Source organism: Canis lupus, chromosome 7, assembly GCF_048164855.1.
Source record: "Canis lupus baileyi chromosome 7, mCanLup2.hap1, whole genome shotgun sequence".
NCBI lineage: Eukaryota > Metazoa > Chordata > Mammalia > Carnivora > Canidae > Canis > Canis lupus.
In genome coordinates, this window is record NC_132844.1 from 67,255,663 (window position 1) to 67,271,865 (window position 16,203).

The 16,203-nt window shown below is 49.5% G+C and overlaps 1 protein-coding gene across 5 annotated transcripts in view; it reads right to left on the reverse strand.

Moving 5' to 3' along the window:
* BRPF3 (bromodomain and PHD finger containing 3) overlaps positions 1–13,675 on the reverse strand; it is a 34,794-nt gene extending 21,119 nt beyond the window's left edge. For 2 of the 5 annotated variants that reach the window (XR_012034376.1, XM_072833274.1), the window contains exons 1-6: positions 13,533–13,674; positions 8,500–9,976; positions 5,582–5,738; positions 2,897–3,028; positions 608–736; positions 1–313 (exon numbers count right to left, since the gene is read on the reverse strand). Coding sequence is in view for 4 of the 5 variants with exons in the window: in XM_072833274.1 (XP_072689375.1) it covers positions 1–313; positions 608–736; positions 2,897–3,028; positions 5,582–5,738; positions 8,500–9,950 (2,182 nt within the window). In the remaining variant the exon portion in view is untranslated. Of the gene's footprint in view, positions 314–607; positions 737–2,896; positions 3,029–5,581; positions 5,739–8,499; positions 9,977–13,532 lie in introns of all 5 variants that reach the window. The other 3 variants (XM_072833272.1, XM_072833273.1, XM_072833275.1) reach the window with 3 other exon arrangements.
* Between the last annotated feature and the right edge of the window lie 2,528 nt (positions 13,676–16,203).

Consider the following 16,203-nt stretch of genomic DNA (forward strand, 5'->3'; position numbering starts at 1 on the left):
CGTCTTCCCAGGAGAAGCGGTAAAAGTCCTCCAATTTGGGTGACTCAGGCAAGTGGGTGCCCCTCTCGGGGTCATAGCCGATGTTCTCTGCCTGCCGCCGGGCATGCCGCAAGATGGCCCCTCCCAGGTCCCGCAGACGGACAGCTGCTCGGTGGAAAATTGTGTCTTTAGCATTATACTTCATGCAGTTGGTAACTATAAGGTTAAAGTCCTCCTCAAACTCCTCCAAGGTGCGGTATAGATGAGACTCCAGCTTCCGCCTCATAGTAGAAAAATCCATTGGCTTGGATATGAATTCCAAGTAATCTGGAACCTAAACATATAAAACCTGTACAATTACAACAACCATTTACTAGCCAAACAGGTGCACCCTTCACCAGCACTCTTGCCTCCCCGTTTTCTGGTTTGGCACGCTGGCTCAGTCAGAGCCCCAGGACCCTGGCCCACCCCCTGGCCTGCTGATCCCTCACTATGGGCAAGTCTATTAGCTGTGCCAGAAACCCCCAGGTTTTGTCCACCCTGTGGCCCAACCCCCTTCCTGGCCTACTCAGACCCTGTTTCCAGTTCAAGAGGGGCTCACTGCTCAGGAAGTGGTGAGGGAACTTGCCTCACTCAGGTTGACAGGTTCAGCAAAGATGTGTGCCGGATCCTTCTCCTGCAGCAAGTCCAGTGTGGTCCTCAGCAGAACATTGAATGGCATCAGCTCCAGCTCCATGGCAGCCTGCTGGATCTTGACCTGTGCAAAAGGTAGAAAGAGATCAGGACGCCCCTGCAAAGAGGCACCAAACTTGTTCTTCATAACCTGACTTTCACCAATCACATACCACACATTTTCACAGGATATTAAGCTAACCAGTACATGAGGAGTGATCACCCAACCCTCAGCTAGAAATAATGACCAACAGCTATCAACCACTCTATAAATGTTCCCTATGTATCAAGCACCATACCAAAACTTAAAAAATATTTAACATGTCCACAGTCCCTCCCAAATGCCAAGTAACACTCTAAACATTTTATTCAATGTAAGTATATGAGGTGGGTACAGATGAGTTATTTTATAAAGAGGCAACCAAAGCACAGCGAGACTAAGTAATTGACTGACCCAAGGCCACACTGCCAATAATGGACAGAGTAGGGACTCAATCCCAGACAGTCTGATTCCACAGTGTGTGCTCTTCACTACTAAGCCATACTGCCTTCTCTACTTGCATTACTCCGGTTAATCATCACAATAATCCTGAGGGACAAATGGCTACTATCCCCATTTTACAAATATGGAATCTGAGGTTTGGAGAGAGTATGAGGAAGTCACTAACCCAACAAGATAGGATTTGAACCCAGGACTGACTTAGTTCAAAGAGCACACTGATGATATAAAATGTGACCTGGGCCAGAATTCCCACTTAGTAAGCTAATATTGATCCCACTGGCCCTTGGGGCATCTGGGTTGGCCTGGGATAACTAGGGCCTCTAGGCTCACCTCCTCAGCCAACGTAAGTGTGATTTTCTATGTATGCCCTAATGTGAAAAGGCTATGAAATGTTCCTTCCTCTTGGTGACATTAAAACAGGCCCACCTGCTTCCTTTTCCTTTTAATTTATCTGAACCAGAGGGAAGAAGAAAAACTCAGCTGTCAGACCAGGCCTAGGATGGTGAACACAATTTAAATCCATGGAGAAGATCCTGAGATGCCCTCCATGCCACCCAGACATGCTAGGTATGGCAAGAGCTGCCTAGTCTCGGTGGTGGAAACTGAGGTTACAGGCTCATGCTGGAGCTCAATGGTGAAGTAGGGTTTGGAGAAAGAGAAGAAGGAACGTCTTTAATCCAGGCCTCTGAAGCATGCAAGTAATAGTTGTTATTCCTAGACTGGAGATAACAGTTTTGGCTTGCCATTCATTCAATTAATAGCACTTACTCTCTGTGATGTGCAGACTGTGCCAGTGGACGCTTCAGGGAAGCAAAAACTATCAATAATGATCATGACAGCAGTTGACACTTCTATAGCCCCTACTACATGCCAGGCACGGCTCTAAGCCCTTTATATATACTAAGTCATCTCTTCTTCACAAGCTTATGATGTAGGTTCTTTTTTTTTTTTTTTTAATTTTTATTTATTTATGATAGTCACAGAGAGAAAGAGAGAGGCAGAGACATAGGCAGAGGGAGAAGCAGGCTCCATGCACCGGGAGCCCGACGTGGGATTCGATCCCGGGTCTCCAGGATCCCGCCCTGGGCCAAAGGCAGGCGCTAAACCACTGCGCCACCCAGGGATCCCATGATGTAGGTTCTATTGTTACCCTCATTTTATAATCAAGGAAATGGGCATAAAGAGATTAAGCAACTTACCCAATATTACATGAGCACTAAATGACAGAACCAGGATTTAAACCCAGGTAATCCAGTGCCACAGCTCATATTCCTAACCCCTGCATTACACTACCTTCCTCAACATTCCTCAGACTTAGATGCTTAGACCCTCCTTGGCTAGAGCTTGGAAAATTTAAATGATTAAGACCGTAAGTATTTTAAGGGCCAAGTGAAAACGCTCTCAGAAGCTCCCAGCAGTGATGACCATCAGAATGGCCTGAGAAACTTTTCAAAATACTTAACACCAGATTCCCTCTGAGATTTTGAGTCATAAATTCCAGGGATGGGGCCCAGGCAGATGATAATGAGCCTCCGCATGAGGCCACCAGAAGCTGAATCCGCAGTTAGAAGCCATGTGCAGCACCATACCCAGTACAGACTAGCAGGTCTTGGAGCCCACAGTGATGAGCAGGAAGGGGAGGAAGCAGACACCAGGCAGATCTCCTGGCTTTCTCCATGCCACACTGACAGTAGGAGAAAAAGATCTTGAACAAAAGCCCTGAGGCTGGGGGATCTTCCTCACCTGTTCCCTCTTGAGCTTCTCTCTTTTCCGAATCAGCTCAATCAGCAGCCGCGCCCGCTCCAAGTCGTGCCGGAGCTTCTGCCAGTATTTTAGCTCTTCCTTCACTGCACTTGTCTTCTCGTCCTGCTCTCGCTGCAGGAAGGAAGGGAGAGGAAGGAGTTGCTGGAGGCCCGCTTCCTGTCCAGAGCCCTTTCCCTATTCTAGCCTCACAGGGCCTCGGCAGGTAAGGGCCCCACACCCTGGCTGACCCATGTTCCTGAGAGCCCTTCTGCCCTCTCTGCCCCATGCCTTTCTCCTGCACTCCCTTAGCCTTCCAGCAATGCTTCTTAACTGCCCCACAATAAGCACCACTGGAGTGAGAGCTGGGACGACTTCCCCTCCTCCTGAGGATACCAAGGGGGGTGGTGGAGCTGTGCCCCTTAGGGCTGGAAAAGAATTTCAGAAGGAAACCAATACCTCGAGGTAGAAAGAATTTCATCCTAAAGCTGCCACTTGTCTAAAAAACAAAGTAAAATTCTTATTACCAGCTTGTACTAGCTGGCTTGAACATACTTTAAAACACTACAAGTACTCAAAAAAGTGATTCCTGCCCTAGAAAGAGGTTAGAGTTGGGGGAAGGAAGAGGCCCAGGGTTGGACACACAAGGGCACAGTAGCATAAACATAATAAAAACCCAAAGGTAAACTGAATATAAAATGTTGAGAAGATAAATAAAGAGGATCTGAGAGGGTTGATTTTAGGTCAGGGAAGGCTTCCCACAGAAGCAATCTTACTAGGATTTCACATGTAGTGATGGACATAGGTGAACAAAGCAGTAAGAAAGGCCTCTGCTAGAACCAAAGGGACCACAGGGAAGAAGTGTGAAGGCAGAAAAAAATGACTCTCTGCTTGGTAAAAAAAAAAAAAAGAAAGAAGAAAGAAAAAATGGCCCGGCCAGAGCAGAGAGGCTGGAGAACCACAGTAGCCAAGGAAGCTCCAGGATTTAGCTGGTAAGAAGCTTCAACTCCAGGCAAAGGAACCTGCATGTGGCCTGCCAGGAGAGGGGGACTATGTTCTGGAAAAGGAATAGATTCTGGAAAATGGTGTGTAAGACAGTATCAGTTGAACAGCAAAGAAAGAATTAGAGGCGGGAGACTACCCGAAAGCTATTGCTGAAATTATGGGAATTTGGGTGAGCGGGTGAGCTGTAGAATGGAGACAAAAGACCATATGCCAATAAACTGGCCCCAAATAGCATAAGGGATGATTAACTGTGTCTTGTTATGGAGGAAAGAATCAAAAGTAACTCCAAGATGGGGAATGTCTGAGGTCAGGAGGCAGAAGGTTCCATGTCAATAATGGGCAGGGGTGCCTGGGTGGCCACCCAGGCAGTTAAGTGTCCAGCTCTTGATTTTGGCTCAGGCCATGGTCTCGTGGGGTTGAGCTGCATGTCAGGCTCTGTGCTCAGTGGGGAGTCTGCTTAAGGACTCTCTCCCTCTGCCACTCCCTCTGCTCTCGCTCTCTCAAATAAATAAATCTTTAAAAAAAGAATAATAATGGAGAAATAAGTTTACCAAGAGGAAGAAAGATAAAGAATTCAGTTTCCGATATCTGAATTCTAGGAAACAACATCTACATGGACATCTGCAGTTCCTTTGCCCCAGAGGGACTACAGGCAGAGAAAAGGGATGAGGACAAGAAATCTGGAGCTATTACCACGCTTATTTACAACTATGAGAGTGCACGAGCTCTCCCAGCAAACGGGCAGGCATCAGAGCCCTGGGAATGTTACTACTGAGGAGTAACAGGTCAAGTCAGCACAAGGTGCAGTCAGCCAGGTGGAGAAGGAGGGATATGGGGTCATGGAGAAGCTCTAAGAGTGATCCATGGTGAAAATGCAGCCCATCGGCCACTACGGTGAGAATGTGAGGTAAGGCTTGCTGGGCTGGGAGGAGGTGGTTGACGTTCCAAAGGAGGCTACAGGGGAGCAGGCAATCCTCCCCACCTCAAGGAGGGAGGAGACACAGACTTACACTTCAGGACTTTAGTTACAAAAGGCAAAAGTGAAATCAGACAGAACTTAGAGGGCATCAGAGTCACGTAAATGATTGCTTCATCTTTGCGGTGATAGTGTGGAAATATTTAAAGGCAGAAGTAATGGAGCAAGTGAGGAGGGAGAAAAAACTAAAGACGGTTAAAAAAAGGGGAAAAAAAAAGTCTCTCAGGAGACCTCCAACCAAGGTTCCACGGCTAAAAGGTCACCACAACTGGCCAGGCTCTGTGCTACAACTTAGATGGCACATTTGCATGTTTTCTACAAAACATTTTCTGGCAGATGTCAGTACAGTGTCTTAAGAAAAATGCTCCTTGTCCTAATTTATGCAACATGGCCACCTGGCCCTCATTAAACCCATTTTTTCCTTTCTGCCATGTCTACAGGTTTTCCCCACATACTTGGAAGTTGGGCTTGCTCTCTACTCTCTTCTAGAATTTGCTCCAAAATCAACCCTCTCCCATCCAGGAGGAGCTGCTGTCTGGGACCAAGAGCTCTACAGTGCTGGAGGTCGTTCCTGGGAGATGCCATCTGGAAGTGTGACTGCCTATTGACACAAAGGCTCTACAGAGGGCTCAGGGAGTGGTGACCCAACCATCCCTCCTCCTCCTTCACTCTCCACCTCCTCCACCACCTTCAATCACTTCACCTACCTGCTCAGCATTTCTTTGGGACTGCAGGTGGGAATGCAGGCGTCGGATGAGAGGGACGCCGTTCCGTGCCTGCCGCTTCAATAGCCAATAGTTGTGAAGCCGCTGTATGAACTGGTTTTTCCTCTGAAAGGAGAGACCACTACAGATCTTGTTCAACCTTGAGTAGAGGCACAGGGAAGTGAAAGACAAGGTCAGTGGGCAGCCCTGATCACAGCCTCCTCTTCAGACCCTAGCTCATTTCTGAACCTTACATATGAAAGAAGATGGAATCAAGTGGCCAATTGCCTCACCTCAGAGAAAGGCTTTAAAAAAAGAAAGCAAAGTTAAGCAGCTCGGATTCAGCATGTGATAGATGTATCACTTGATTTTCCACCCCCCTATCTTACAGTCCTGATTCTCCAGAAGAACTCTCTCCCAGGAACCCTGTTTCCTGTGGTCCTAGACTCCTGGGAAATAGGCCTGTGCCCTGAACTCTTGATATAGGCAGGAAAAGAGAGCAGGAACTTGAGTAAGCTATGGGCAATGTGGTCACTACTTCCTGCGCCCTGTGGCTGAGGGTCCCCCCAGACCAGAGAATAGTCCACAAGCAAGCTGGAAGGAAAACTAGAAGTACGCCAGGCTATGGCTCTCTGAGCTCAAATGCAACACTTCAGAGCCGTCTGACCTCTGGTTTTTCATTAACGATCTCAGCAGCCTAAAAGTGTCTAATTTTGAAACAAACAAGAAAAGAAAAAACTGGATAAGAGGACGGAGAATCTGAAAACTTAGCTGGCTCAATTAACCCAATAGAGAAGTCTTAAGGTCAGGACTTAATAATATGTGGCAGGTGGGAGAGGTAGAGGCAAAAGGGGAGGGAATTAATAAGAGCCTATAATCTTTATCCTAATAGTCCTGTTGCAAGGTGGGTAACATCAGTCTCATGGTAACAAAAGATGGAAAGGCAGCTTAGGAACAGAGGCTGGATGAACTGTCAAAGTCACTAATGTGGCCAGAAGGATGGTGGAGCTGAATGGGATTTGAATCCGTGATCTCTCTGCTACAGCACCCTGTGTCCCCAAATTGGTTATTCACAGAGTAAGAGTAATAAGCAAGGCCTCAATACTCCTGTTGTGTGCCCCCCACTTTTTCTCTTCATCTCTATCCACTGAAAGGAAGTTAAGTGCCCTATGCATTTCCACAGACATTCTTGCCCCAAAGCCAAGCTTACAAAATCAAGATCTAAGCCTTTCCCCAAAGAAGAAATCCCCACCAATGCCCATGCCAAGCATACCTGCCCAGATGCAGGCAGCCCCCTCCCTCTATAACCTCTTGGCCATGGAGTGTCCCCCTAGCATTTGTGTAGGTAGAGAGAGGAAGAAGAAGAATAAAACAGCAGCAGCAGCCACCATTTATTGAGCGCTTACTATTTACCAGGCACTGTACCAAGTGCTTTATTTATATCATCTCCTTCATTTCTCACAACAACCCTATGAGGTTCATTTAGAAAGAAATAAGGCTCAAAGAAGTAACTTGCCAAAAGTCACACAGGTAGTTAGCAACAGGAGCAGGATTCAAAAGCAGGTTGGTCTGTTTTCTAAGCCAGCATGCTATGCTGACCCCTGTAAGACACATCTATCAGAGCAGATGTGACAACCAAAGAGACTAGTCCCAGGGCATAGCCACCCTACAAATGTTTCTAAGCATGGACCAACTCAACATCAGAGAAGAGCCTACAACAGCTCTGTGACTACAAGTCATTTCCAGTTGACTGAATTCTAATTCCAGCCATAGTTCGCCATAGGAGCCTCTCCCTCCTGCCCTTCTCTGCTCTTTTTCTCCTTCCCAGACTGACAAGTCTGGTTGCCTGTTCCCCTTACAACTCATTCCCTGCTACCCTCCAGCACTCACTTCTCCCTATCCTTTTCAACAAGAGAAGGCAAACAGCAGGAACAGAGACTGATGGCATCATGAGCCCCAGCTTGTGGTCAGGTTCTATAGCTTCCCACCTGGTTCCAGCCCTTTGAACAGGACTTGGCATATAGTAAGTACTCAATAAACACCTCAGTGAATGAACAAAGGCATGAACAACTTTACCTCCTGTGGCTGCAGATTCTTCATCTGGGGGTGTGGGAGAAGGTGCAAGGACTACATTAGATGAATAATTTCCAATATTCCTTTCTGCTCCAACACTGTATACTTTCTAAAGAATATCACCCTTGAGATGAGCTTCTACTGGAAAATCTTTCCAGTCTCTTGCTTTTCTGCCCTCCAACAGCTACTTCTCTGATGGTTAAAAATAAGTACAATGGTCTCTCTATAAGACTCACTGGGGACCAAGGTGGCTTAGCTATACAACTGAACCAAGTGATCCTTTCCCCTAAATCTAGAAGCTTCTCAAGAAGAGAAAGATCATGTCTTCCCCACACCACCACTCCCTCACACAAAGTCCCCATCATTCCCAGACAGAGCTTTCTGGACAGCAGTCGTGTGGTTCTCACTTCTATCACCACAGGAGGTTTTGGTAACATATGTGGGGAGTGTTTGAGACGGTCACAAAGACCAAGCAATGAGGGAGGGGATGCAAATGGCACTAACGGACAAAGATCAGGGATGCTAAACATTGAGGAATGTATGAGGCAGTCCTAATAGTGAAGAATTATCCTGTCTCAAATGTCACTTGTGCACCTGTTGAAAATATTGCCTTAGACACCCTTCACCTGGGTTTCTAAGCCACTTAACTGTCTCACCTTAAAGCACAGGAAATACATTGCTCTCAAGGCAAAATCAAAACCACAAACCAGATTGGGGCCCAAAGGAGAAGGCACAGAAGAGAACAAACATTCACCAACCATGCTTGGGGAAAGAGTTCCTGGCTCAGGGCCAACACCAACCCAAGAAGAGACTATCAGTCCACGGGGAGCCCTCCTGGGCAGGCTTACCTATAAGAAGGTATCTGTGGGACAGTGACCATGGGGACAGTGGAGGGTGTATCTCGGCTCACTTCCTCTGGCTCCTTCTTGATCTTCTGCTTCAAAGCCATCTTGTTCTTCTTGGGCAGTCCCTTGAGGGGGCCACCTACCCCACCTTGGCCTTCATCTTCCTCTTCCTCTTCCACCTCTTCCTTCTCTTCCTCCTCTCCACACCCCTCCTTCAGCCCTTCCTCATCCCCAGCCTCACTGAGGCTTCCAGGGGAGTCACCCTTCCTCCTAGTAGTGGCAGCACCTGGCGGTGAGTGGGCCTCACAGTAGGCAGTCTTGCGTACTGTGAAGATGGTGCCATTGAGGCTGGTCTCACGCATAGGCTCAATCTTCATGAAAAGCCCAGCCCGCTGTGCACATGTCACATGGAAGGCCGTGTAGCAGTTCACCTTATGGCACTGGATGGCTGCCCCCAGTCCCTTCTGCTTGCAGATATAGCAGGTTAGTTTCCAGCGGGCAGGTGGGATGTTGTCGATGCCCTCAATGGGCTCCAGGAACACGGTGTTAGCGAAGCAGACTTCAGGGATCCAGATGGCACACACCACGTGCGCCCAGTGCCCATCGCTGGTCTGTTTGAAGGCGCCACCCTTATTGGGGCATAGGACGCAATCCACAGGCCGGGAGGGAGATTGTAGGCAGCAGCGACATAGCCACTGGCCCTCAGGGATATAGGGGACACCATAGCACTCCTGGTGTACAGCAAGGTTGCAGATGTCACAGAAGAGAATGACATTGCTATTGTGGCATTCGTCATCCAGGCACACACAGCAAAAGGCGTCTTCATCAATAAGTGACTGCTGGGCCCCACTGCTGCGACTCTCCAAGTAGGACTCCTTCTCAAGCCGGTCTACCAGCAGCTCAAAGGTGTCTGCTGACACCACACTATGCCCATCTACACGTCGCTTCTCGTTCACCATGTCCAGCCAGGCAAGGTCCTCCTCATCCATGTCATACTCTACTTCGGCATCCAGGTCTTCAGGTGGCTTCTCGATGTAGCGATAGTAGGCAGCAGGCAGTGGGGGTGCTTCTGGCTGGCTGCCTGAGTCCACCATGCGAAAGCTGGGTTGCGGGAGGTGGAAGGAAGTGCCAGATCCATGTTTGGAACAGGACTCCTTCTTCTTGCCCTTGGAGGAGGGTTTTTTGGACTTACCAGGGAACTGAGGCTGCTCACTGTTTTCCTTGTTACTATTGCATTCGGTAATATCCTGGGCGGTCAGCTCATCCTCTGTAATGATTTTGAGTGGGTCATAGATGCTGATTCGATGCAGGCGTCCATCAATGTCCACCTCAACGATCCGCTGGGCCTGGGCATATGTTAAGGTCTCCCGAGTAGGTGAACACTTCAGACTGTAGGGGGATGGGGAACGCCGGCCCTCGGCATTCTGCCGCGACTTCCGGCGCGGCTTCCTCATGGCACCTGGGAACCAAGGGGACAGGCCTATGGAGAGACCAGGAGGCAGAGCTGAAGGTTCAGGCATGCACTCATTCACCCTTCCATCTGATCGAGAGGCCACCAAGAAGACTGTTTCCTCTGTCTGAACATCCTGCCCCTCTGACATCCACACAACTTGCTCCTGCAAGTTTTTTCACAAACACTGCTTCTCAATGAGAGCCTGACCACTCTTATCTAATACTGCCAATCTCTTTCCCTCACTAGCAATCTCTCATTCTGTTTTATTTTTCACTGTAACACAACACCATTTTTTATTATGCTATGTAATTTACCTACTTATCATGAATGTTTGCTTCCTTCCACAGAAATGTAAGCTCCGTGAGGGGAAATAATTTTGTCTATCTTGTTCACTGTTGTATTCCCAGCACCTGGATGGTGCTAGCTCCTAAGTTAGCACTCAGTAAGTATCAGATGAATGAAAGGCAAAATCCAACATGCAAAAAAAAAAAAAAAAAAAAAAAAATTCCAACATGCATGATCCCTGCCATCTAGGTGCTCCATCTAATTGAAGGGACAGAAAAGTAAACAGATCATTACAACATGGGAGACACCTAGAGTTCTAATGATGCATGTAGGCTGTGTAACAGCTAACTATGGAAAAGGAGGGGGAGGTCAAGGGTTCAGAAAAAAAGGAAACAAAAGTAGCATCCATTTTCAAGCTCTGTTTATGACCAGTGGCCCCATCAGAAGATCAAAAACTCACGGGTTGGGATGCCTGGGTGGCTCAGTGGTTGAGCGTCTGCCTTTGGCTCAGGTCATGATCCCGGGGACCTGGGATCAAGTTCCATATTGGACTCTATCTGGGAGCCTGTTTCTCCCTCTGCCTATGTCTCTGCCTCTCTCTGTGTCTTTCATGAATAAAATCTTAAAAACAAACAACAACAACAAAACACCTCACAGGTCTAAAGCCCTCTCCCAACCCATATTACAATGATCAGAAACCCTATCCCCTGAACCCAGGAATGAAGAGGTGAAGGCACCTGAAATGTCTACTATGTGCAGGCTAAAGACTTCAAACTATCCTATGCAGGTTGTCTCTGGAAAAGCCAGCATTCAGGATGCACTGACTAGTATATCTAAGCAGAAACACTAGAAGCTCTGGGAGTGGCCCCAAGTGGCACTGAAGTTTTAAGTGGCCTATCTGGGATCCTCATTGGACCTACAGCTAAGGTGATTGGGGCAATATCTGAGATAAACTCTTAATGCATTCTGTTACCTCAAATGTCCCTCTCTCCCCCAAATACTTATACCTACCCTACCCTTATGCAACAAGGAGAAATGATGTGGGAAACTTTAGGAGAAAGCCCTAAAGTTTCCCACATCATTCTATGGGTAAAAGGAACTATGACAAGCTCCTAAGAAGCTGTGGTAGCAATTACTTGAGGCCATCACTACCAGGAAAGACATTAGAGGTATGGTACCCCAGGGTGCAGGCAGAGACTTGGAAAAGTACAACAGTGAGAGGATTTAAAAGAGAAAAGGAGATTGTCACCTTGGTTGCAGGATCTACCATCTTTATCTATAAAGCAGAGATGATGATGATAATTTAGCACACTTTTGCAGATTACAAATCCCTTTTACTTTTTTAAGATTTAAAACATTTTTAAAAATTAGTCTCTACCCCCAACATGGGGCTCGAACTCCTGACTCTGAGATAAAGAGTTGCACACTCCACCAACTGAGCCAGCCAGGTGCCCCAATCCCTTTCACTTTTTAACATTTCTCTCAACTAGTTTGGAAGGTAGAACAGATATCATCTCCATCTTACAAATGAAGAAACAAGCTCAGAAAGGTGCCACTCAACCCGAAGCTACAATTCAAACCCGGATCTCCTGATGTGTTGAACTCATCTCAGTGGGAAGAAGGACCACCATAGAGATGCCATGGTCTGGTACAAAACGAGGCTCTGGGGCTATCTAGGTTCTAATCTTGGCCCTGTGTGACCTGGAGAAAGTCACTTCATCTCTCTGGGCCTCCACACTCGACCAGTAAAATGAAAATGAAATCTATCCCTTAAGGGTTGCTCTATGTGAATAAGGTATTAAGATCTTCATTTAAAAGTGTGACTGAGGGGCAGCCCAGGGGGTTCAGCGGTTTAGGGCCACCTGCAGCACAGGGCGTGATCCTGGAGACCCGGGATCGAGTCCCACGTCGGGCTCCCTGCATGGAGCCTGCTTCTCCCTCTGCCTGTGTCTCTGCCTCTCTCTCTCTACCCCCCTCTCTCTGTGTGTCTCTCATGAATAAATAAAATCTTAAAAAAAAAAAGTGTGACACAAACAAACAAAAAACAACTTGGCTGAGGAACAGTGCCAGGCAGGCACACACCCCATTTGGAACAAAAGGCAACAGAATCATCACAGCAATTCTGTCCAGGTTCCAGAGGCCCTTGGCCACTACATGCCCGACAAATGCCAACTCGGGGGGGGGGGGGGGTAGCCCAGGCTAACAGTCCTGCTTCATTGCCCCCAAGCCCTCATGGGCAGGGAGATCCTCGCACAGGCCTGAAAATGTGCCTCAACGCTAACCTCAAAGTTTTAGACAGAGGTTGTGGACCCTCCTTTGTTAAGGCGCTGTATATTCTTCTCCCTCCCTGCCACCTCCTTAGCAGCTTGGGTCAGCCGTCACCCCAGCAGCGAGCATCTGCGGAAAACCTCCTGGGTCCTGCCCAGCCTCTGGGCACCGGGAGGCCAACTCTGGAGAGGCGAGGGCCGCTGCTGAGGAAACGAGTTTCGCCCACAAGGAGCTTACAGTCCAGTTTTCTTGGCGGGAGTTTCTCAACCCACACAGCCCTTGCCACAAACACGCCTCCTGATACCCCAACGCCCCCAGAGGTCCTCTCAGCACCCCCGAGCCCCCACTCGCCCACCCCACCAGGTCTCCGAAGGACGAGGAGTTTCTGCAATTAGCCTGTGTCCCCCGTAGCCCACCAGAGACTCAGGAGACAGGGAGCGCCCCTGCCAAGGCCCCTGCCCCTTTAAAGGGGCACCTCTTCCAGAAGAATCTTGACCCTTCCGAGGAGAAAGGAGGGAAATAACATCGCCTCCCCTGAAGGGAGGGGGCGAGCGCACCAGAGGCCGACTGACGCGGAGTCCGACCCTCACACAGAGAAAGCTAGCGCCAGCGAACCAGCGGGGCAGAGAGGCGAGCGCCCATTGGTCGCCTCGCCTGCCCGTCAGGAGAAACCGGGGGCCAAGGGACGCTCAGGGGGCGGAACCCTCCTCTGGTCTGACCAATTGGAGAACATGGCGGGGGCGGGACTCGGCGGCTCGCCAGCCAGGGCCGGGGGGGGAGGGAAACAAGATGGCGGCTGCGGGAGGGGGTCCTCGCTGTTCAGCTCCCCCCTCACCCGCCTTCTCCTTCCCCGCCGCCGCCCTCGCTCCGGGAGAGCGCTTCCGCGCCGCCCCCGCCTGGCCCGGGAAGCCCCCCGCTTCCCTCTCCCCGCCCCCCCCGCGCGGTCCCTCGTCCTCCTAGGCCCCGCCGCCCCCGCCCCCGCCCCCGCCCCCGCTCCCGCTCCGGCCGGCCCCGCTGCCACCCCCATTACCTCAGCCGCCGGCCCGGCCCCACCGTTCGGGGCCCCTGGGCGCGGGCGGGCCGGCCGTCGAGCAGGTCGGCGCGGCCCGGGGCGCGGAGCGCGGCCTCCTCCCGCGCTGGCCTCCGCGGCCACCGCCGTGCCCCCTCCCGGCCCGCGCTGGGGCCCCGGCCCGGCCGCCGCCGCCGCTCCCGGGGGAGGAGGGGGAATGAAGCCGCCGCCGCCGCCGCTGCCGCCACGGAGCCCGGCCGAGGGGAGGGAGGGATCAGCCCCCAGGCAGGATCCGCCCCTCCGGCCTCCCCCCCGCCACCTCCACCCCTTCCCTCGCTCCCTCCCTGGCTCCGCGGGCTCTCCCGCTGAACAGGAGCGAGAGCGCGAAAGAGGGGGGAACGGGAGGAAAATCCCCCCGCCCGTGCCCGGCGCGGCGGCGGCGGCGGCGGCGGCGGCGGCGGCGGCCGGGGCGGCGCGGCGAGGAGCGCGGAGCCGCGGCCGCCGCCGCCACGGGGCACCGTCCCCGGCTCGGCCTCACGGTGGCGGTGCGGACGCGGCGGGGGCGCCGAGCGGACACCGGGTCTGCGCCCGCCGCGGCCGAGGCTCAGCCCGGCCCAGCCCGCGCGGGGCGAGCCCCACGAGGGAGCGGGGGCCGTTCCCGTGGTTGGGAAAGACGGGGATCCCTAACTCTTTAGAGCGGTCACTCGTGCCCTCCCCGTGCCCCTGCGGGACAGGTGGCCACGGACCCCGTCCCCGCGCTGGAGGGCCCCTCCAGAGCTTCCGCCCGGCGGTCTCGGGAGCCCAGACGGGTCTGCAGTCTCCTAGGGTGCAGGTGCCCGCGCTGCTCCCCGAAAGTCCCCCTCCCTGCCCGGCCGCGCTCGGGTCCCGAGGACAAAGGTCTAGCGATGTCCATCCCCTCCGCCAGGGAGGGCGGCGGGGAAAGCCCGTCTGAGGTGCGCAGGTGAGCGTCTGTTCCCCAGAGGACGCGCTTCTGCAGAAACAGACCTGACTTCTCGTAGGTGCTATTCTCTCCCTTATGTGTTTAAAAAGAGTAAACATAGAAGTTTGACAGTCTACTTAAGGACGTCTGGCAACTCGTTTGTCACTGGAGACAGGAGCAGCACTCTCTCCTTAAACCTGATTTGGCTAGGAATCGGTTAATTTAATGCAATAAGCGGCTTTCTAAAAAAACTCTTGACAAATGGCAACCTCAGACTTTCAGATGTAATCAGACTGGCTTTTGTTTCGATAAGTAAATTTAAGGAGAGGAACACTCCTTCGGCACCCCCCCCCCTCACGTCCCCTGTAAATTGGAAAACGTACCTCATATGACTGAAGTCTTAAGTACCAATATTTAATGATGTGTATAAGACATGTATGGATAGACTGCCTTTAAAATGTGAAGATGAATGACATATTTTGAAAGCGTTTCCTCTGCCCGCGCTGGTGGTGTAGCCTGGTGAGACTTTTTCACAATTTCTTGCTTGGTTCTGATGATCAAGGACACGGCTTCTAGAGTCAGAGGATGAAAGATAGTCTCAGGATCCAAGTCTTCCAAATGTTTAAACGGAGCATATCACCACTTTTGAAGTATAGATGTTCATTATCGCAAGGAATTTAAATATATTGTGTTTTGAATTTGAAGATTCGATGAAAGTAAGGAAAGCTAATTTGTACTACAAAGATGTTTTTCTGATTTCATGGTAGCACCTTGTCAAAGTGATAGCAGAGTGATAGCAAAAATTCTTCTGTTAACCAATTTTCTGAAAGAAAAGGGAGTGTCTCGTGGAGCTAAGCAAGGGCAGGGCAATGTTTTGAAAACTGATGCTGAAGGAGTATGAATTAATGTCAAGTGTTCTAAGGCTAGGGGGAATGAATAATCATTTGGAGGGAAGGTGTAGATAAAAAATGATTAATTGTGGAAGGGAAAGCCCCAGAGGCAAAAGAATATTACAATTACTTTTAGTTAAGGGGGGGGGGTGAGACCCCGAAGACTAAAAGAAACAAAAATACTGAACTTCAGTTCTTTGAAAATATGAACTATGTCCATTTATACATATGACTAGTAACTATTTCTTTCTCTTTTTTTTTTTGTAACTTCTATTTCTTGATAAATGTTCACAAAATTTATTTAGCACAGTTCCCATTTATGTGATTGGGAACTATCTTTTTCCACTAAAGTTAATGAATAGATGCCTTGGGAAAATGCATTCATTTCTACTTGCAACATTAAGTGTAAAATAATGATTTAAATGCTCTTGAAAAAGCATAGAGTTAATACATTTGATTTCCAGATCTTTCTATTAAAAGTTTTCATAGTAAGACCTTGTTCAATGGAGTGTTTCTCTTCTGTTTTCAACTTCCACTTTCTTAATGGCAACATTATGGTTGTCCTCAACTCTAATTTTTTGACATTTATTTTTGACATTTATTTATTTGTTTTTGACATTTGGGATTGGTTTCTGTTAGTGTTAACTGCATATATAACCAGTTCACAATGATGTAATCTTAAATGTAACATGGGACAATTATGTCATTAAAAACAAATTTGGAACATGTATCAAAAATCCCAGAGGCACTAAATTCAATTAACTTTAATCTTTAGCTATTTTAAAGAGTCTAAATTCACTAGCCCTCAGCTCTTCCATTAACGGTACAGCAATTAAGTTCAACAAACATGGGCACAAACCTT